The sequence below is a fragment of the Cibotium barometz genome, chromosome 5 (genome assembly GCF_041138505.1).
Source record: "Cibotium barometz isolate CiBa-2024 chromosome 5, ASM4113850v1, whole genome shotgun sequence".
NCBI lineage: Eukaryota > Viridiplantae > Streptophyta > Polypodiopsida > Cyatheales > Cibotiaceae > Cibotium > Cibotium barometz.
The window spans coordinates 15952270-15975482 of NC_141050.1; the positions used below are offsets into that span (position 1 = coordinate 15952270).

The 23213-nt window shown below is 40.8% G+C and overlaps 1 protein-coding gene across 1 annotated transcript in view; it reads left to right on the forward strand.

Annotated features, from left to right (window-relative positions):
* Nucleotides 1-13298: 13298 nt before the first annotated feature.
* Nucleotides 13299-23213, forward strand: part of UNE5 (thioredoxin family protein) — a 37319-nt gene continuing 27404 nt past the window's right edge. The window contains exons 1-9 of the mRNA XM_086798033.1: nt 13299-13718; nt 15667-15751; nt 15837-15934; nt 16020-16075; nt 17625-17742; nt 17853-17880; nt 17970-18061; nt 18216-18372; nt 18531-18655. Coding sequence (XP_086654159.1) covers nt 13570-13718; nt 15667-15751; nt 15837-15934; nt 16020-16075; nt 17625-17742; nt 17853-17880; nt 17970-18061; nt 18216-18372; nt 18531-18655 — 908 coding nt within the window. The 5' untranslated portion in view covers nt 13299-13569. The remainder of the gene's footprint in view (nt 13719-15666; nt 15752-15836; nt 15935-16019; nt 16076-17624; nt 17743-17852; nt 17881-17969; nt 18062-18215; nt 18373-18530; nt 18656-23213) is intronic.

The following is a 23213-nucleotide window of genomic DNA, read 5'->3' on the forward strand; positions in this document are numbered from 1 at the left end:
TTACTAGGCATAAGATAGCATTTGCTATAGAATGGGGAACATTTGGATATAAAGTAATGTCATTTGGTTTAACCAACGTGCTGGCTATGTTTTAGAGACTTATATACATAGTGTACAAGGATTTCCTAAGGAAGTTCTTGGAGATCTTCATGGACAATCTATGTGAACTCATAGTTAAGATGAGAGCACATACCCCGTCTGTGACTAATGTTGGACCGACATTACGAACTACGTTTGAACCCAAAAAAGAACCCTAAAAGACCCTGAAACGTGCAAGTTAAAGCATAATCCTAGGGCATGTGGTGTCTAAAAATGGAATCTCCATGGATGAAGGAAAGATTCGAATTATCATAGAACTCAAAAGACCCATAACACCAAAAGAAATCCAAAGATTCATGGGTCACATAGAGCATCAATATAGATGCTTCATGTTAATGTATGTAGAGATTGCTAGACCAATATATGCCCTATTGGTATGTTTTTGTGTAGATTGAGAAGTGCAAAGAGTCATTCCATAAGTTTTTTGATTAGTGTTTCTTTCCATCAAATCTATTCATAAACATTAGTTTTCTTCTATATTTGCCTAGTTTATGGGGGATCTTGGTAGTTGGAGGATATTGAAGGTTGCAGTTCAAGTCTTGGTGCAATTTTTCATCAAGAAAGTGTGTAGATTGAAGATTGTAGTTCTGTTGACGATTACAAATTTTTGTATAGTTAACAGTCTGATTTTGGTAGATCTATGTGAAGATTGCAATTCTATTAAAGATTTTATGTATTTTATATAGATTTATGTGCAATTAATAGTTTTATTGTAGACTTAGACAAAGTTAATGTGCAAAGCAAAATTTCTAGAATCTTGGTGTAGAATTTTAAAGTCAGCAAAAATTATTGTGTAGAATCAAATATTGGTGACAGTGAGCGATTGTTGATCCAATCTTTCATTGATCTTGGTTATTTCTTGCAAGAATCTGGTTTCTCTAAGAGAAATTGTTACAAAGTTCAAGAAAATAATGAATATTGTTGAAAGTTTATGCAAAAAAGCAAGATAATTGAATCTGGGTGACAATAGTGCAAGATTATACCAAAAATTGTTGATTAAGGGTCATTAAGATAGTTTCTTGATCAAGAAAATGACTAATAATAAAGATTAGTATGAATCTTGTAGTTAATGATTAAACTTGGTACAACTTGACAAATTAGAGCAATTTTTTGATCAAGAAAGTGATGTATTATAATGGTTAGTGCTAATCAATGTGATTAGCACTAATCTTGGTGACACCTTAGCCTTGAATCAGTTAACAACAAATTAAGTTATTGATTAGGTTCTACACACTTGATTAAGAATTATAGCAACAGCCTGATTAAAGAACTCAATTGAGGTAGTTAAGTGGCAGTTTTGCAATTGTTGGTGATTTAAGATCAATTGGAACAACATTTTGATCAAAGGTTAATTGGCATCCTAGTGCACTAATTTATAAGTGGATCGATATTACCTTGACAAACAATGACAAATTAATAGCAACAGATTCTCTATGCAACATTGAATTTATTGGCAAAATGGAGGGATTAATAGCATGATTAAAGTTTTCCTGATCTTGTATGAAGACTGATGAAAAAAATCAGTCTTACTGGGAATTAAACCTAAACTTATGAAACGAGTCTAGTGTGCTTCCATATACACTACAAGACCTTTACATACACAAATATGAAGTTTATGATATGCAAACAACAATAATCAAGAAAGAAACAAGTAAGGCAACAATTGACAAGACTTTGTAGATTGCTGAGAATTGTGTGATAGTTACAGATCTTAAGGAAAGTGTTATGCAAAATATAGATTTTAAGATTTGTTAGGTAGCCAACACAAAATTGATTTGTGGTTATTAGGAGAAGGGTTTTGTATAGTTTAAGGCAAATCGATCTCAACAAGCCTAACAACCTCTACAACCTTAACACCTTCAAGTAGTACAGGTTTTTAGCCAGTAGTAGTAGGCTTCTTCCTAGCCTTGGTGGTCTTATGGACCTTCTACTCAACAACTACCAAAGAAGATAGCCCCACAAAAGGCGGCTAGGAGTCGATTGAGAGAGTAGGAGAGTTGCCATCATGTGAGAGTGGGAGGTAGGTGAGTTTTTTTTGGGAGCCTAGGAATTTTTATGAAATTTGTCATGTGTCAGTAGGAGCTCAATGACCTTTGTTAGGAGTCGAGAGTGCTATTGTGGAGTTAAGTGTCACAGAGCTACCAAGAGCCATCGATGTCTAGGAGTGGCATCGAGGTGGCATCAAGCCTGAGTGTATGCTATAGGGGAGCAACGTCGGTGTGTGTACAAGTGGGCATCACATGCCTGTCTACTAGCGTAGGGGGCATTTAAATAAACGGCAACCAAGTCACTATCACCTCTTAAAAGTAGGCAAAACATAATTGCATTCAAAATATCACTCTCTCTTGCTCTATGGAGGAGTTACAAATGGAAACAAAAAGGTAGCAAATGGCACAGTTGGCACATAGCAAATTTCTGTTCAACGTAGACAAAGAGAAAACCTCAGAAAAGGGTAGAAAGTCGACATCACTAAAGACCTATTTGCATGAGTGCCAGAGTAGAGAGAAGTAGCGAGAAAAGAGAAGAAGTGAGTAAGGAAGCTATGCCATATCATCTCAGCAGCAAATCATTAGCCTTGTTGGCAGTAGGAAGGGCAAGGGATCATCGCCTTATTATAGCAAACAAGGGCAAGCAACCGCATCACAGCAACACACATCAAAGCAAATCATCTTGTTGTAGTAGACAAGTGCATCATAGCAACAAACATCAAAGTAGATCATCAACGTTTCATTATCACAACAACAACAACAACAACAACAACAACAAAAAAACAAGCACTTCCTCGCCTTGTGCAAACACACCCCAAAAAAAACTTCATCGAGCTCAAACCTCTCAGCATCTTTGCGATGTCATTCAAGTTAGCATTAATAGAACAACAAAAAGCAAACACACCCCAAAAAAAAACTTCATCAAGCTCAAACCTCTCAGCATCTTTTTTTTGGGGTGTGCAAACACACCCCAAAAAAAACTTCATCAAGCTCAAACCTCTCAGCATCTTTGCGATGTCATTAAAGTTAGCATTAATAGAACAACAAAAGCAAGGTGTTGGTGTCACTGATCTTAAAGAGCGCCTACTTCCATTAAGACCTCAGGGTTTTTCTTTACCCCTTTTCACACTCATTGTCCATACTTCATTCATTTCACACCCTCCTCTTCGCTTTTCATATTTTGGTATTCACACGATGGTCACATGTGGGGTGTATCATAGTGGTTGATCCCCATGATGCCTTGGGTGTATTGATAGCTTTGTTCACGTCTTTTGAGCAGTGAGGTGTGCTCACACACATTGAGATTATAGAGGGTGTTCACATGGCTCATATTTTGTTGTGAGTCTTGTTCACATGCCTTGTGTTTTTGTTGCGACTTTTTTTACATGCCTTGTGTTATTTGTCACTAGCCTTTTCACATGCCTAGCATATTGAGGTCACCCCTTGGAGGCTCTTGTGGATCCTTTTCACACACTTTGTGCTTGTTGGGTGGTGTTTACGTGTAGCGATGATTTACTTCTATTATCTTTCATTGGACCGACATGTTGCACACCATCGTCATCAAAATTACTATATCACCGTCCCAGATCTTGATCTTAGGAGGTTCACTCATACATTGACTTCATGGCTCTACAATTGATATTTTGAGTTGCCATTTTGTGTCATAGTTCACATATCTTTCGTCGAGTTTACACATACTTTTGGTACTACGAGGCTTAGACCTCTATATCCTCATTTGCTGACTTCATGCTATGACAAGGTGGCATACTCATGCCACAGTTAGATGTTCGAGCTTGTGGGTTTGTTGCCTAGTCATTTGAGGCGTTATTTTGAGGAGGAGGATATATGTGCCATATGTTCTACACATGACTTCATCGACTCGTTACTTGGTTACCTCAACACACAGATGGCTCGACATTATTCGCATGGGACGAGCGTTCTTTTGGTGACTTGTATGAGTGTCTCGCTCTCTTGAGCCGTCAATGATTTATATTCCTAATGGTTTAGATTACATCGATACATATCTAGATGATGATGATGTATCTTATACTCATACACATGATAATGTATCACACCCACACACACATATGATGTTATTGATGTATCACACCCACCCACACACACATGTGCACATGATGATACAGATGCACACATGATGATACACATGCACATGCACATGCACATGCCATGATGCACATGCACATGATGATACACATGCACATGATGATAGTGTGATACATGTGCATGTGATGAGTTGGACACGTGCACATGATGATGATGTGTATGAACTAGATCATCTCAAGGGCAGGGATGACATCGAGCATTACAAGTGTTGATACACCTATGCCTACCTCCTTTCCTAGGGATCATAGTTTGGCATTAGATGATTTCATGGGTCGGCATTTAACTAGTGATGCATCCATTAGCACACATAAGGTTAGTGTTTCTTCGCATGTGGAGTCACGAGATACACATGAGCATAAGCACAAGTTTCTTGTGCTAGGTATATCAAGCTACTCTTCTAGGGCTTTCGCATGTGGAGATGTTCACGATACCACTACTTGTAGTTCTTATAGTTTGCCTGGCAACGTTTATGTGGGTATATTGCATATATTTGAGCAGTCAGGCATTGAGCATGAGGGTATTTGAGTAGTCAAGCATTGAGCATGAGGGTAGTGATGACTTTAGTAAGGTGAGATCTCATAGGAGACACATGATTATACATATGGATTTAGAGAGTTTTACATTTGACTTGGACATTTTCTTAGATCCAGTTTTACATTTAACTTAGACATTTTCTTAGATCCGATATTGATGGAGATAGACCCTACCTATGAGGATTACTTTAGTGACCTTGGAGATTCTAGGGTTAGTGACTCTATGGATGATTCCACTTATATCTCATGTGTGGATACGTTGTCAGCTTGACGATGATGCTTATGATGGTCCTATTAATCATATTCTTACCTTAGAGGATCATGTACACATAGAGGGATTTGCACATGAGGATTTGGTGCATAGTTCAGATCATGCCCATACACACATGGATATTGTGGATCATGCCTCAGATGCTCAGAGTTGTGCTACATCAAGCGATTGTGTTGATTCCCATCTGACTTTGCATGATGCTGACTACGAGCTATGTGTGTTTGGTTCCTACGATTGTCCACACGACCCTATGTTTTTCGCAGTTGCGATAGTTACCTTTGGGTGCATCATTTGCCATTTGTAGTGTATGGTTTTTCGGAGTTGCGATAGTTACCTTTGGGTGCATCATTTGCCATTTGTAGTGTATGGTTTTTGACTATGTGGCTCAACATTCAAATACACTTGTGGCCCACATGATGGTTGTTTTGTGCCAGGATAGTTTGACATTTCGGCCACATGAGTTTCAGGTTCATTGTGTGGACATCTTTAATGCTAGATTCACATTACGACTGTGAAGAGGGACTAGTTGTTAGTATTCCCTTTGACCCATAAGGATTTATGACTAGCCTCACCATAGACATTGATCTCCCATATTTACCATTTGACTAGGTGGTTGAAGGGCCATTCTGATAAAGTTTGCATGGCTTAGATTTCCATCTGATCTAGGTGGTTACATGATAAGTCTCGTCTTCGACAACATACCACCTTCCTTTCCATTCAACCCAAGGGAGGATCATGCAACTTTTGCATTGACATCACGCAATTCATGTTTTTGGCATCTATTTGCTATGACATTGACACTTAGTCATGATTTTGGTTTTGTATATATCCTTTTGTATGTCTTTTGTGCATAACCACCCTTTGATTTTGAGGATGAAATCATTGTAGGAGGAAATGGTTTGTAACAACACATGCACATGGGGGATGGGCCTAGGCACATGGGGCGTTTATACATGTGGTGTTAAGGCATGTGGTGTTAAGGTATGTGGGTCTTGGGACTATAAAAGGCACCAGCCCTAGTACTATTGTACTTTTTGATACCTTTTATGACCCTTTATGATCTTTTGACATGTTATGTTGTTTCTTGGAGCTCATGCTTCTATGGCTGATTTATGGTAGTCATTCCATGTTTAGGTGGCTACTCTCTATGATGAGCAGCACATGTGTGTACTGCATGATAATGAGTGCAACCCTAGATCCCCTTCATTGCAAGAGATGGAAACGGAGAAGGAGAGGGAGAAGAGGAGAGCAAGCATCATCACTCATACACTCACACAAAATCCAATACACAATCTTTTGGTAAGTAAGTATGTATATAAGAGAGAAAGCAAACATACAAGCATGTACCACCACAAAAGATGGAGACGGAGAAGGAGAGGGAGAAGAGGAGAGAAAGTATCATTACTCATACACTCACACAAGATCCAATACACAATATTTTTGGCAAGTAAGCATGCATCGAAGAGAGAAAGCAAACATACAAGCAAGTACCATGTAAAGGCAACCATGGTTGCACGACTTCTTCACCAAGACAAGGGTGCTGAGAGCTCACGTTTTGCTCCACCCAACCCTAGACAAAATAAACACCAGACCCTCTATACATGGACTCCATTCTTTTATTAGCTAGTAAGCTCTTCACATCTGCCAGCCACTCTCACTAGTGTCCGTACACCTGATCATTTTAGCTCGCCTAAACCCCTCTTGTACCTTGTCCAGACAGTCGAGCTCTCTAGGCTCCCAATAATTCCATTGTCATGACATTACTCCCCCCTTAAGATGATTTTTCATCCTCGAAAATGAAATTCGGGAACCTCTTTCTGAATGTGCTTAGCTTTTCCTAGGTAGAACCTTCTTTTGGTCTATCCTTCCACTCGACTAACCACTCCTGTCATATAGAGTGCCGAGTTCTTTTCTCTTGAAAATCCAATGCTTTTTCTAGTTCATGTGGTAGGGATGGGGGTTCGATAAGTTCTACTAGGATCTTTTGATTGATGAGATTATCGTCATCACCCAACTTCTTTTTCAGTCTATTGACGTGAAAAACTGGATGAACTTTAAAGCTTTCTGGTAAAGCTAACTTATAAGCAACACTACCTAATTTTTCAAGTATTGTAAATGGACCAAAATACCTTGGAGATAGCTTCGTACTTCTCCTCATTTTTTAAGATTAGAAGTGTGCGGGAACCTTTAAAAACATTTTATCACCTTCCTCAAAGATGATTTGCCTACGATCTTTGTCTGCATAATGTTTAGCATGGTCCTGTGCTCTCTTAACATTATCTTTTGCGATTATTGTCATCTCTTGGAGATCTTGAAGAAAATTTTTAACCTTTTGTATCTTTTCTTTCTCGAGTCCAATGGCCCACTAGAGCTTGTGGTTGAAAACCATACATCAACATAAATGGACTAAATCTCGTTATTGAATGTTTGGCACTATTATAAGCAAATTCCAATATGGGTAAATACTCTTCCCAATTGGTTTGCTTTTTACTTACATATGCTCGACCATCGCTTTGAGGATGATCAGCTGTACTCATACTTAGCAGGGTGTCCAATCTCTCAAACACAGCACACCAAAAATGATTGTTAAACTTTGTATCTCTATCACTAACTATATCGCAGGTAAGCCATATAATCAATAGATATTTTCAATGAAGAGCCTTGCTAACTGAGATGTAGTCACTGTCGTTTTTGTCGGAATAAACTGACACATTTTTGTCAACCTATCTATGACTACCCAAACCGAATCGTGGCCTCTATTCGTTTTAGGTAATCTGACTCTAAATCCATTGAGATACTCACCCACTTGCCATTTGGAATCTCTAGTAACCCACCTACCTTTAAGCATTCTGCTTTATTGACCTGGCACTTTTGGCATTTTAAGACATAGTCCTGGATCTCCTTACGTAAGCCAGACCAATAAAAGTCTCTTAACTAGTGCATATGTCTTCCGTATTCCAGGATGACCAACACTCAGACTATCATGACATTCATATAAAATACAGTGCCTAATGTCTGAGTCCGAAGGTATACATACTCTACCTTTGTAAAGTAGTAACCATTATTGATGGAAAAATTCTTCCAACGATTTCTTTCATCACTTGTGACATGTCTCCTTGAGACATCTCTCGAGACTTACCTCCACTAATGGAAGTGTATGTCTCATGAACGGGGCTATTTTTTTTTATAGTCAAGGGATCCCTCTTCTCTATGACACTCCACACGACGTGGGCATAATGTGGATCATCAACGCACTTCCCCCCTTAAGTGATTCCAAAATATCACTCTTAATTTGAGTAAAACTTAACTTGTTAGCCACGGGCATGTGACTCAATGAATCAGTTTACCACATTGTAACATCTTTTTCTATATCTCAGCTGAAATTCAAACTCTTGGGGCAACTTTTCCCATCAAGCTTTGCGTCCTTTCAACTCTATTTGACTAGATAGCCATTTGATACTCTCATGATCAAAGACTATCTCAAATTTGGCACCATATAAATAATGCCTCCACTTCTTTAAGGCATTAATTATAGCATATAACTCCCTTTCATAAGTTGAATAATTTTGTTGAGCTCTATCCAAATTTTTGCTTTCAAATGCAATAGGTTTCCCCCTTTGTAAGAGGACTGCATCATTACTAGCATCCGTCTCTCTACCACAAAGGGTTGATTCGAATTGACAACTTGGAGAATGAGAGCTGTAGCTATAGCTACCTTAAGTATTTCTTTGTTGGGAATCCCCCCAAACAAAGGTCTTTCCCTTTCCTTTAAGTTGATTTGTCATCGGAACAACTATCTTTGCATAATCTCGAACACACTTTCTATAGAATCCAAACAAACCAAGAAAAAATTGTAATTCTTCTAAGTTTGTGGGATGTGGCCATTTCAATATGGCTTTAACTTTTGTTGGATCCATATGAATGCCATATTTCGAGATTATGTGGCCTAAGAATTTATTTTATGAAGAATTCACATTTACTCTCTTTGGCATAAAGTGAATGCTTCCTAAGTAGCTCAAATACTTGCCACCATAAGTGTTCGAGATGTTCTTTCTTATTGGTACAACTATAGATTAGGATATCATCTAGGAAAATCACAACATATTTTCCTAGATAAGGTTTCAAGACACTATCCATGAGTGTGATGAATGTGGCTGGAGCATTAGTTAAACTAAAGGGTATGACTAAAAACTCATAGTGACCAAACTTTTGGATATCTGCTTTCCAAATTCTCACTTGATGATATCCGAATCATAAATCGATTTTTGTAAAGTAATTTGCCCCTTGGAGTTGATCAAACAACTCGTCTATTCATGGCAAAGGGTACATATTCTTAATCGTGATTTGATTCAAACCACGGTAGTCTATGCAGTCTCGTAGACCCATCTTTTTTCTTCACTAATAGAATCGGTGAAGCCCAAGGTGAAGTGCTTGGTTAAATGAATCCACTTTTAAGATAGTCCATTAACTGCCATTCGACTTCTTGTGCTTCCTTAAAACTAAGTCGATAAGGAGGTTTACTTATTGGCTTTGAGCTAAGTATTACTTAGATTGGATGCTCAACATCACGGATAGGAGGTAATCCTTTCGGTAATTCATTTGGAAACACATCTTTAAATTGTTGTAAAAATTGCTTTAAAGATTCATTAACTTTTTATTGTTAACATGCTTTGATTGGGTAATCACTATGCTCACTTAAACCACTTATGTTTTCACATGCAGAAAAGGAAATGACATCATCAAGACTCATGTAGCACAAAAAGATGTTTTCTACTTCATTAGCTTGTACAAGGCAATTGAGTTCTATAGAGCATATAAGAGGTGAGGAGGGTACATCATGTTCACCTTGCAAGTGTACTTTCTTACAATCTACTTCAAACTCAAAAGAATTATGCAAATAACTTCTAGACAAACATAGACCAATGTTATGTAACCGCTCACAACCTAGAATAACATTCGCTCGAGTGATATGCATAACTTGAAAATCCAAATGCATCTCATGACCTTAAATGATTGATGGGACATTACGAACTACTGTATCCCAAACATCTTTATCATAACCATTAATCAAAGAAACCACATACTTATGATCACTTGGACTTTCCGGCAACTTTAATTTCTTGACTAAAGTATAGTTCAAGAAATTGTGCATGGCACTATCATCAATCATAACTCGTACCTTATGACCTTTAACGTGACCATACATTTGAACCAACTCATGTAGTCCAAATTTTAGCACCCACATCGACAACGTGACACAATATGCATGAGTAGAATCAGCATGATAAACTTGAACCTCTTTAAACTTACGAGAAGATTCTAGAGGGAGCACTTGAATAGTATGCACTTGCTTTTCTTTAAGTTTGCTGAAATTTTTTACGACACTATCGAAAAGAAAAAGCGTGCACATAATGCAAAACGGACATCTAGTGTGTCCAAGGATTCCAAGCATCAAGGTCAAAATAAAAGAAAGGGACCTAACCAAAAGAATGATCAATCTAAGAAGTCTAAAGAACCACAAAAATTTCTGAAGCATAAAGATTTCAAAAGAGCTAAAAAAGAAAATTTATGTTTTCACTGCATGGAAAAGGGTTAGTAAACTACAGTGTCCTAAGCTAAAAGAAAATGAGAAGAACCAGCATGATCAAAGTAAAGAAAAGCAAGTGCATAGTATTCAAGTTCTCCCTCTAGAAACTACAGTGTCCTAAGCTAAAAGAAAATGAGAAGAACTAGTCTTTTATTTTGCTTAACTTGATTCTTATAGTCAGTCCGAGTCTAATCCACGAATAAATCCACAAATTTTCTAAAAGTCGTCCATTCCTTTCAACTTGAGAATGATTTCTTTATAATTGGAGATATACTAAGTCAATGTGAGATTTCTCATCTCACAATTGTCCCACGTTTCCCAATTACGATCCATCTCATTCTTAGTAAGAAATTATCTCTTCAAATTCAGCGCATGTAATAGGCCGATTTCTAGACTCCAAGCTCATCCACCACTTGTATGCTTTACCTCCTAGAGTTAAGCTCGCTTCAAGCGTGTGTATCTTCTATGGAGTGTGATGCAATCGATGCAAATCTTGCCACTTTTGTAAGAAAGTGTTAACCACATCCTTATTGTGTTCCTTCTCCTCCCCATTAAAAGTCGGAGGTTTCAAATCTTTTAGAATAGTAGCAGCATCTCTAAAGGGAGATGTACCGACATTCATGTTGCCGCCTTGGGCGAAAGTCACTGGCATTCCTCCCACTGAAGCACTTACAATGGTAGATGCTTGCATATTATCCTTTAACTCTTGAAAGGAAGAGGAGTATCTTATCGTACTTGGCCTCAATGTCCAAAGTACGGGACTCTAGAGCCTTAAACTGTTTAGTGCTAACCAAATTATCAACAAGAAGACCATCGTCTGTCATCGTGACATCAGAATCGGCCATTGCCTTTTCCGTGTTAGACAAATAACTACGATCTTCACTGATGGATTCATTAGGGTTATTAGACTCGATATGAACCCTCTAAATGCGATGCAAGAGAATAAACACAAGCACCAACCTCAAGTCCAAGCTCTAGGAAAGCAACCAAATTATTAGCTCAAAGTGAAATTACTGGTGTGGTATAAAATTCTGACAGTTCTCCATCTCTCTTTTCTCTCGCTTTTTTTAATTTAAAAAAAAGGATAAATTTTTGAATTTCAAAGAAGCTTCAATGTTTTATGAATTTCAAAGAAGCTTCAGCTTTTTCCAGCAATGCGGCTCTGATGGCTCAACTTGGTGTGAGATATTGTCGGCTGAATAGCACCAAAAGTGATACAAAGTCGTCTATGGCGGGCGGTTCTAGATGTTGGGGTAACAAGTGTGTAGTTGGCGACTTTATCTACAGAACTGCAGCAACTCAACCCGGCAACAAGACTAAGGTCGTAACAACGTGTGCGTCTGGCCTCGATGTGGTTGTCGACCCTGGGTGTTTTCGCCGGATCTTCTCGTCGGTTATGTCTTTTTTTTTCTGGTGTTGTTTTTTAACGCCTATATATCGGCTGGGTCACTTATTTAAGCGTAGATGTGGGAGTTCATTACTCCATAGATGCAGCACTCAGAAAATAAAAACGTTGAAGCACTGCTAATCGTTGAGCTCTGATACCAGTGTAAAGGCAACCATGGTTGCACGACTTCTTCACCAAGACAAGGGTGCTGAGAGCTCACATTTTGCTCCACCCAACCCTAGCCAAAATAAACACTAGACCCTCTATACATGGACTCCACTCTTTTATTAGCTAGTAAGCTCTTCACATGTGCTCGACCACTCTCAGTAGTGTCCGGCCACTCTTGAGTCCATACTCGATCTTTTTGGCTCCCTTAAACCTCACCCGTACCTTGCCCGGATGGTCGAGCTCTCTAGGCTCCCAAAAATTTTGTTGTCATGACATTACTCCTCCCTTAAGAGGAGTTTTCGTCCTCAAAAACGAAATTCGGAAACCTCTTTCTGAGTGTGCTTACATTTTCCTAGGTAGAATCTTCTTCTTGTCTATCCTTCCACTTGACTAAACACTCCTATTGTGGACTTCTTCACCAAGACAAGGGTGCTGAGAGCTCACGTTTCGCTCCACCCAACCGTAGCCAAAATAAACACTAGACCCTCTATACATGGACTCCACTCTTTTACAAGGCATAAGCTCGAAGATTTTCCAAAATCTTACATGAAGCGTATTGTACGACAATAGGGTGTAGCTGCATGTTAGGAGTAACGTTAACTAATATGGTTAACAAATAGGCAAACACAAAGAGTGTTGAGTCACAATTAGTACATGAATAATGAAAATATACACATAGGATATAGAGATCATAAAGACACATATGAAGAAATAACACATCAAAAGAAAGACAAATTTTACATCATTACAAATCAATGCAAGTTAGCACTTGCATTGAGTCATCGAGGTGGCAATTAAGAGGATCTGAAGTAATTATCATACTTGGTACATTCCATAGATCAAAAGCACTAATTTGCAACTTCATGCAATCACGACCACTTTACATAATGAAAGATATTTACGTGGGTAAGCACTAATTACGAAAAATCAAGCTAATCATGAAGCGAAAACCACTCATGCATCCAAAGTACTAATGATCCTAAACAGGTAGCCCATTTACTCTTCAGGTTAGAGGAACTGACCCTTTAGCCAGCAAAGGCTAAAGTAAGGAAGACATCCAACAAAACCAGAACATGCACAAACCAGCAGAGACGACTAAACCACATAGCTTGTGTAGGCTCAAGTAGTAGGGGAAATGGCTAGCAAACCAAGGGCAAGAACAACATCCTAAAGAGCTCGAACGAGCCTTACTGCACAAGCCTGAAGAGCCTTAGGTTGACAAATTCTATTCCAAAGCTGAAACCTTGAAAATCAAGACTTTGTCTCCCTATATAGTATCAGCCCTTGTCCCATTCTAAGCCAGAAAAAACTTTTACCGATCCGCGTGATTAGGGCTAAAACAGTGATCTTTAGGGTTTGAGCAGTCTCTGTGTGCTCCCATCGTTGAACAGATCGAAGCAGGCGTAGAGACCATGGCTTCGCGTGTGCTTCTGTGTTTGCTCGTGCTGGTCTGCAGCATCGCCACAGCCGTCGCTGAAGATGTTGTTGCCCTCAACGGCGACACCTTCGAACAAGAAGTGGGAAAGGAGAAGGACGCCCTCGTGGAGTTCTATGCACCATGGTATGCCTACCTCCCTCTCGTGCTAGTTGTTTTGTTAATCTCACCATTTAGTACTTGCTAGATCGTGAGGTTACATGCTCGTGTAATCCAACCATACAATGGCACACTGTTAATAATTGCTCTGAGATTGTTGGTCAGGGAAGATATGTGCCTTGAACGGCTCGCGTGAACGCTAATTAATTTTCTTATTCTCATCACTTACTTCCTTCTGAGACGCTGCTCAGAAGCCAGATCACGAGATTACATACTCATTTAAGTGAAGCATACAATTGCATGCTGTTAATACTTACTCTGAGATTGTTGTCAAGAGAAGATCTGTGCCTTGATTGGCTCGGCAGTGCGCTAATTTCATTTATTCAGAGCGCATTTCTGAAGAGCAAAACAAGTGAAGAGAAAACACATATGAAATATCAGATCCCAAAAATATCAGCTGAAAGTTAGAGAAGTATAAAGTGTAGATCCAATTCCAGAGAACCCCAAACATACACAAGGGAACAAACAAGGTAGCTGTTGATGAATTGGGCACAGTATCACCTCTCTTAAAAAAAATATGCTGTAACATTCTGAAGGACAGGAGCACTCATGAATGAAACATAGGCTAGTGGTATTTTGCTTTGTTAAGCTTTTTCTTAATACTTATCATAGGTGTGAGAACTAGAAAAAAAGAGTTCACTAAGAGGTTCTTTTGGACATCTCAATTGCAATCCTTATATTTTGACATACATGTTGGTGAATTGCTGATTGCAATCTGTCTGAATGATTCATCTTTGTAACCTAGTGGTTTTCAAGAGATTCTTGTATCTTTAGGTTAGAATAAATATGCATAATTAATTCTAGTGTTTGCGAAGCCTAGCTGTGAAGCATGTCAAAGTGAAGGGGTACAAAGAGGATCTGTTTGGACAAACATGTCAGAATGAGGTGGTACAATAGGATTTCCATGTGGGGTTCTGATGGAAGTACGTCACCTTGAGGGAATTGGGACACGTTAGTGTGGCTTCCACAAAGCCAAACAGTGTCTCCAGATCAGAGCCCTTCAAGTCCCCACACCATACTGGATCACCACGAGGCATTGAGAATATCATTGTGTGGGGATACTAACATCATAGTAGAACAACCCCTTCCCATATGGCTTGTACACGTCGGTGTGACCTCCATAATAACCTCGATGAATGAAGGTTGCTTTATTGGGCTGTGGCCGATGTATTGGATATGTGTTGGGATAGTAGTGGATGCGGTATATAAGAGTTTTCACAAAGACATGTTGGAATTTATTTAATTGAGGGGTTTCTGCTCATAATTTGCGTGAGCTTAATTGTGGAACAAGACAAGCATCTTGTTTTTGCAAGATTTGCAACTTTTGCAGGAGCTTCGTACATTTTAAGTTGATACATATGACTAATGTTTTGTAGAGGTGGCAAGAATACTATAGATATGGCAAAGTAAAAATAATGGTTTTCTTGCTGGACTCATTTTCAACGTCGTTACAGTAACAACAGCCTTACTCTACAAGCTGACTAACTCAACAGAGAGTAATGTTGTATAGCTATAACACTGTCCTTTATACCTAAAGCTGTATGCGCCCTTTGTGTTGACAATGCAAGTGGGAATGTCATAGCATGCATGTGAAGCTAGGTATGATGTTGCATACATTCATGATGTTGAGGTTGCACTTTTGTCCGTGTCAAGTCTGCAAAGTAATCTGACTTTGCATTCAGTTTGTCAAATCTGCAAGTTAACCAACATTTTATTTGTGTCTTTATTTTAACAAGTACTGATGTGAACATAAGTAGTGCATGAAGGAAGGTTTAAGCATTAGCATGGACGGTTTTGTGAAGAGAGTTAGCATGTTTTTTTCTTTCAACTTTGGAACTTTTGGGTATTTCACTATTACTTGAAATTTATATGAACATTTTTGCTAAATTGAATGGGTAATGTTTGATTCCCTCAGGTGTGGTCACTGTAAAAAATTGGCGCCTGAGTATGAGAAGTTAGGTTCATCTTTCAAGAAATCAAAATCAGTGTTGATTGCAAAGGTTGGTTCAGAACAGAGAGCTTGAATTCTCAGAGTTTTGGCTAGTGATTTGACCCTTTTTTAATTCTTGGTTTGTTGGGGTGTAGGTTGACTGTGATGAACATAAAAGCCTTTGCTCAAAGTATGGAGTTTCTGGTTTTCCAACTATAAAATGGTTTTCTAAAGGCTCGTTGGAGCCAAAAGAGTAAGTGCTAGCTTCCTAAGTTCTGTAGCTGCATATTGGTTCTACAGAATGGGATGGAAGCTGATTGTTTTCTCATATGTGGCAGCTATTCCGGAGGTCGTACAATAGAGTCTCTTTTGGAATTCGTGAACAAGGAAGCAGGTCTTAATCTATGAGATAGCTTTAAGGATTGCATATTTTTATGAATACTGCTTTTCCATTCAAGCTTTTTTAAAAGTGAAATGACATTATGCACTATGATTTGAACTCACTTCCCCTTCTGGGCAGTGTGGTATGATAGTCACTCGGGCAAGGGCCCTCCAGCAAACTTGTAATGTAATGTAAACCCACTAAAAATAAGAAAATGATCTCGCCTGGGCTGTAACCTGTGGGACTGGCTGTATGCTCTTCCTACAAAACTGATGCCATTGCAGGGTTGCCATCATCATGTGTATATCGTTTGTGCAAATATTAGCAAGGTGGTCTTGGACTTGTCCTTTTTCCATCCTAGAGTAACTTTAAAGTTTAGAGTGACTGCAGTGATTTTTGAAATTGACTTTAGTTTGTGTATAATGTTCAGGTTGGCACTTCAAGCCTTTAGTATGTGCAAACTTTAGTCTAGTCTCTATACCCAATGTGTTTTTTTTGGCAACAGTGCAGGCCTAAAGCAGGTTGTACAAAGTACAAAGTTTAGTTAGTTAGTTCTTGGCAAGTACTCAACGAGTCAAATAAAACATATGCACACTTCTAAAGTATTGTAGGAAAGCCAGGTCAATGTGTGCACTATGACTCTGAGGTCACTGTTGGAAAGGCAACTTGTTCTTGTGGGCATTATGTGGACTCCAGACTAAAAAGGCTCGGCTCAACATTTTTAGGAAAAGTCACTCTGAAGCCAAAGGTGGATTCGCAGCCCGATGGTGATGTGGAACTTATGGGCAGTTGGACAGACTCCAGAGGGTGAGGGATGGTGGAGTCCATGATTTGAAGCTTTGTGAGTAGACTTGAATAATGAAGTCACAATCACACGTCGGTTTGGGAAATAACCTGAACTTTCCGTTGGTATATCCTTTTGCCAAACATCTAGATCTCTTTTGAAGTCTTAGTCCAAGTTGCAGCCAGCTGGTTAACTCTTTGTTTTAAAGTGGTGCAGTTTGCTCAACCAGCTATCGAGTGCTTGTGTGTGTGTGTGTTCTTTAGTGTTAGCCTTCATCATCGTTGAGTTTGCTTCTCATCTCCAGAGAAGTGATAGAAACTCAGTTCGATGGTTTAGTATGAAGATTTGTCTATACTAAGGTGACATTTCTTTATGCATGATTTTGCAAGTGAAGGATAGAGCGGTAGCCTACGTCATAGTTCGTACAATTCTTGAGTGGTAATCTACATGGATTCCAATCCTTGTGGTCTATATGGATTGGTTCGTTGGTGTGGAAATCGGCTACAGTGGCCTAATTGTTCATACGGTTCTTTGAGGAGGAAATGAATCTCACACACACACACACACACACACACACACACACACACACACACATGCATAGAAGAGGAAATGGTAGCTTTCAAGGGGCAATGGGTGTGGAGAATGGGGATAGTATGCAAAGTGGTATTTCATGCTTTTGTTGAGTGAACTATTTCTTCTTCGTTTGGCCCTTGCTATAAAACGTGGAGCAATGGGTTTATGGAATTTAATCATTACATTGATTGATAACGCGTGCAGGTACACATGTGAAAGTGAGTGCACCAGCGTCTGATGTTGAGGTTCTAACCCCGGAGAACTTCGATTCCATTGTCTTGGATGAATCTAAGGATGTCCTTGTTGAATTCTATGCACCTTGGTATGATACAAATGGCAATTTCTTACTATGTTCTCTGCTGCCTTTCTTTTAGCTTTGATTGGTTTTGTTTGTGCAAGCGTTATTTATGTTGCAGACTCTGCTTGATGCAGGTGCGGGCATTGCAAGAACCTTGCTCCTGTGAGTTCATGGTGAAGTTGTGAGATGTCATGCCAAAGAGAAGTAAAAAACATTATTTTTGATGTCTGCTTGTTTTTTCTGGAGTTTAGGTGTACGAACAAGTTGCTACAGCTTTTAAGGGTGAGAAAGAGGTGGTTATCGCTAAGGTGGATGCGGATAGCCACAAGACTCTAGGTGAAAGGTAAGTGTGACATAAACGACTGTTGCTTTCTTTTATTTTTGGGGTGGGGGGTGGGTTTTTCAAAAGGTTTTAGTCACTAGGGCAATGGTTGTATCTTGTATGCATTTTTGACTGTTATTAAGCATACTATCTGACAGTGCTGAATCCACCATAGGTATGGCGTCAGTGGTTATCCCACCTTGAAATTTTTCCCTAAAAGCAACAAAGCAGGAGAAGACTACGATGGGGATAGAGGTGTTGATGATTTTGTTGCTTTCCTTAATGAGCAAGCAGGCACTAGTCGTGACAGTAAAGGGCTGCTTACCACTGAGGTAGTATGATGTGTCAAAAAATGTAGAAATTTCATACTTATTTACATATAGCACAAGAAGAATCTTGTAACTTGTACTTGCAAATGCTAGACGCTAAGTAGATACATGTTGTCAAGACTCAAAGCGTCTAGTAATGCATTTCTATATGGCTTTTGCAGGCAGGTAAGGTTTCCAGTTTAACAGTCCTGGTGGAAGAGTTTTTGAGTGCTGATGCTGAAGTTCAGAAGGAGGTTCTTGGAAAGCTGGAAGCAGAGTCTGAAAAGCTCAAGGGTGCGGCAGCAAGGTTTGATCCCCTGCCTTTGGGCATACGGTGTTTTCCTTTATTTAGTCACTCGTGCTAATGCATCTGCATGCATGACACGATTTTTTCAAGAGATTTTGTGCCCATGAAAAAAGCAAGCGTAGGACACCTGCAGGTACAGCGATGGGTGCTTCTACCGTAGCAGTATATGGGCAGCCAGGCAGGCTTTGAAGGGTGCTCAGGACAGGCCGGGCAGCATTGGATGGGTGTCCACCACACGTGCACACATTTGAAAATGATGGTTAAAAAGCAGGTCGTGGAGCAGTTGGACGTGGCGGACCAGGTCTACAGGCCTCCCACCTCCTATAAATAGGTTGTTTGGGATTATGTTTCTCATTTTTTGGGAGCTGTGCCAAAGAGGAGTGCTAGTAGCTAGACTACAACTGAATTGGGGAGTGAAAGAGATCTACAGCTAGTGTTTTGCTGAAGGACAAGGCAGCAGCATTTGCCAAGAGGAGCGCTGGACCACAAGTGAATTGGGGAGTGAAAGAGATCTACAGCTAGCGTCTTGCTGAATGTCAAAAGTGAACAGCACGTGGGTTGAAATCTAGAGAGTGATTCAATTGTTGTCATTAATACAAGGATTATAGTAGGATACTCGTGAATGCTTGTGTGTTGGTTGGTCTACTGCTATCCATTCTTTCTTTATTTACACATGCATTGCACTAGTAGTCTTATAATTGGTATCAGAGCCTAATCTTGCCTCAGCTAGAATTGCTCTGGTGGGATACATGGATGCCCTACATTTGGGAACCAGTGTCAGTTTGGCTTCAGAGATAAGGGCTTGCCAAATGTTTTCTTTCTTTGCATCTTCTCTCCGTTGGTTGCTCGACTAGGGATAGAGCCCATAGAGTCAGGAGAGCACGCCCGGTTTGGGTATCCTAGATAATCTGCAAAATTTTCTCTGCCAGCATCCTGTACACGATGATGGCTTTGCTTATCTTCTTTTTGGATAAGCAGCTTGCCACATTCCGACTGGAGACCTGAGTTGAATGCAAGATAACGGGAGCATCAGCCTCAACGGACGTTTCCTCTTCAGTGGCTGCCTGTCAATTGCAGGAGGAAGATGACTGCGGACCAAGAATATTTGCATTATATGGCATATGTAGTGGCCTCTCCTACAAAAAGGACCTATTTCTATAATGCAAATATGCTTTCCACGACTCTTCCTTATTAATCCTTGTTGATTATCTTACTGGTCAACGTGTCTCTCTCTCTCTCTCTCTCTCTCTCTCTCTCTCTTCCCATTAGCTGTGCTCCTTGCATACTCATCAGAAGATGCAACAGCTGGTACCAGAGCTACACAGTCATCGTAGAGCCATCGCTGTTGATCTAGAGCTGTCCGCCTCCACCCAGAGCCAACCTCTGTCAGGTCTTACTGATTCAAAGTCCCCACTTCCCCGGCTGCCCAATCATGCCACCTTGACGAGTGGTGCTAGTGCGCACCCAACCACCACCATTGGGGGTCAGCCTGTCTTGGCCATTGTCTTGGGCGGCGCTACTGCAACGCGCACAACGTCAACCAATGTCTCAACTCTTGTCTGTCTCTGAGACCGCCCTGTTGACTTCGCTTTCGCCCCACGCTCATGGCTCTAAGACCGCCACTTTTGCTCGAGCTCTGTCCATGCTCACAGCTCTGAGACACCGTCGCCTCCCAGCCATCGAGTGGTCATCTAGAGGCTCTTGGTGCCTTTCTGAACTTTTTCCGCTGCACATTTATAGAGGTATTCATTAAGAGCTTTTGTGCCTATGTGCTTCTGTGGAGAAGAGAAAAGAGCCAGATCAATACACACCAGCATCTTGTTCACAAAGGTACATATATTTTGGGGCTTGCTTTTGCATACACCATTTTTAATAAATTCAAATTTTCTGTGCTGCATATTTGGGGATTCTTGTTCATAAGGGGAAGATTTATGAAGTGGAGGCATCCATAGCAACTCTTGTACTTGCGCATATCATCTAGGCACTTCTATTTCTATGCAACACTCTTGGAGTCTTGTGTTAGCTCACTCAAGTATACACTCTGTTTTTGGTTTTATTTGGCGATTGCACTTTTCATTCTGTCCTATCCAGGTGCCTTGTTTGCATGCTCCCTTACCTCTCTTCTTCTCTTACTTTCTTGAGAGCTCACAGCCAGGGGGCTTTCTTGTTCCTTGTACCCTACCCAGCTTTGGGAAATCCCATACTGTGAGGATGTCGCAAAGAGCAACTGCCATTGATCTTTTCGGGTTTGGTGGTTTCATGCTTAAGCAATGGTCATGATTGCTCTTTCAGTCAAGCGATCCATTGTTCCTCACATCCGATCTTGTAACTTCGAAAGGGCTGCTTGGGTGGTCCTCGTCGAGACCATGTTCCAGTCCCGTAATGAAGTTTGAGTCATGTACCTGATGTGGGAGCTAGACAACTTGACCATGAACGAGGGTGATTCCATTGTAGATAGAACAATTGTTTAATATAGATGAGGTAGTTGATAACAAGAAATTGGTCACCATATTTTGAATTGCTTACTTGTATAAGGCTCAACATGACATTGTGTTGGTCATCAAGATTCCCTCTTGGTATTTGTCATAGACTAGCACAGGCCACTGGGTTTTGTATAGTCATACACACTTTTGATATAAAACTTTGGGTTTTTTCTCTCTTCTCTCCATTGCTTCTACATGGCTGCATCTATGTAGGTGCTTAGGGCTGAAAGACTACCCAGAGCTTCCGCATGTCACATTGGTATCAGAGCATCAGGCTCAACAAAGCTAAGCACTGATGGTGTCCCAAAAGAAGAGGCACAATCCAAGGAGGGTAACTCAGGAGGTTGGTTGGTGGTGTTCAGCAAGACCCAAGGGGAATGGTAGCCTTGTGAGTCCGGGGCAACCCCAGAAAGCTTTTAGGAAAACGGTTCCAAGGGATGATGATCATCCAAGGGGTGGAGTGAAGATGCTAGACTCAATACTTAGGATAAGAAGACCAAAGAAGTGTTTAGGGCCATGGCATGAAGGACAGGGGACAAAGTGGAACAGATGCATGGACCCACACTAGATTTTGGAGTGGAATTAGAGGATTGCAAGGTTTTTTGTAAGAAGGTTGCTAGCATAGTCACAGGGGACGGAGGGGACGAAGGCTTGGAATGCCGGGACAGCGAAACGGGACGGCGCAGGGACGGGGACGGCAGGGGACGGACGGACGTCCCCTTGGAGGTGTCCCTCACAAGGGACGGTGAAGGGGACGGCAGTGGGAACGGGGACGGCTGTGGGGGACGGCCCTGTGGGGGGACGGCAGGGAGCCATTCTGTGGTTTCTTTTGCCCGTTTCTAGCCGTTTGGCTTGGCCGTTTGGGGAGGCCTTGAGGCTTGGGCCTTGGGCCTTGGGCCTTGAGGCTTGGGCCTTGGGCCTTGGGCCTTGGCCCTTGCCTCTCTCTTGCCTTGAGGTTTGGCCTTTAGGCTTGAGCCTTGGGGCCTTGGGCCTTGGCCCTTGAGGCTTGGCCCTTGCCTCTCTCTCTCTCTCTCTCTCTCACTTGCCCTTGCCTCTCTCTTGCCTATCTAATATCTATATAAGAACAAGGCTACAAGGCTACAAGCATGGAGTTTAGGCTTTAGCGTAAACGGCCCTTCGGCCCCCCGGACCCCTGCAGAGAGGGGCTCACGCCCCCCTCCGCACCTTCCCCCAAGTAGGCTGGTGTGAAACTGCGCGTCGCAACGGACCCAAAATGTACAGCCCATATGTAGTAGGTGTATAATAACTCACCGCATATGCATGTAGCCTGGTTGGCAGTGTGCCAACCTTCTCCAGATCGTCTCATGCTATCTGGCCACAATCGGCCACCATCCGGTGTTAATATGATTCAAAAGCTTACCATTTTATGTAAATTTGTGCTCATTTTGATGTACTTCCAAAGTAGAATAAGTGTAGAGTAGAAAAACTTAAAAAAAAGTATTTTTTGAGTGCCGTTCCCTCCCCCGTCCCCATTCCCTACTTATGGCCGTCCCCGTCCCCGTCCCCGTCCCCCGTTATCGTACCCCGTTCCTTGTGACTATGGTTGCTAGGATTAGAAGGATGATAGTGGGAATCCATGAGGAGACAAAGGGATGATGACCTTCATCTAAGTTCAGAAGTTGGAAGCCTATCATCAAGTTTAGCAGGAGGGGATGCCATGTGCATGTCACATGGATAGGACTAACCCTAGACTTGGCAACTGTTTGTACAGATTGATTTGTCACTAATTTACTCTCCTCACCAGTCTTGAATAGGTTTCACACACTATCTAGAACTAAGGTGTGAACGAGGATTTTCCATAGAATAAAGTTGGAGCACTTACTACTAACGTTTGACTTGAAAGATGGCAACAGAGTTTGAACTACAAGGGATTTTATTTGTTGGTTTGATTTTTAAGGCGATAGGTTCACACATCATTAAAGTGTGGCCGGATTTATCACCTTTTGGACATGCATATGTGGACCAAAAGGAGGCACCTAGAGGAGTCTTTACCAACAAGCTAGGAAAAAGCACATAAGTTGATATTTTTGGCTATTCAGTCACTTTTGGCCAAA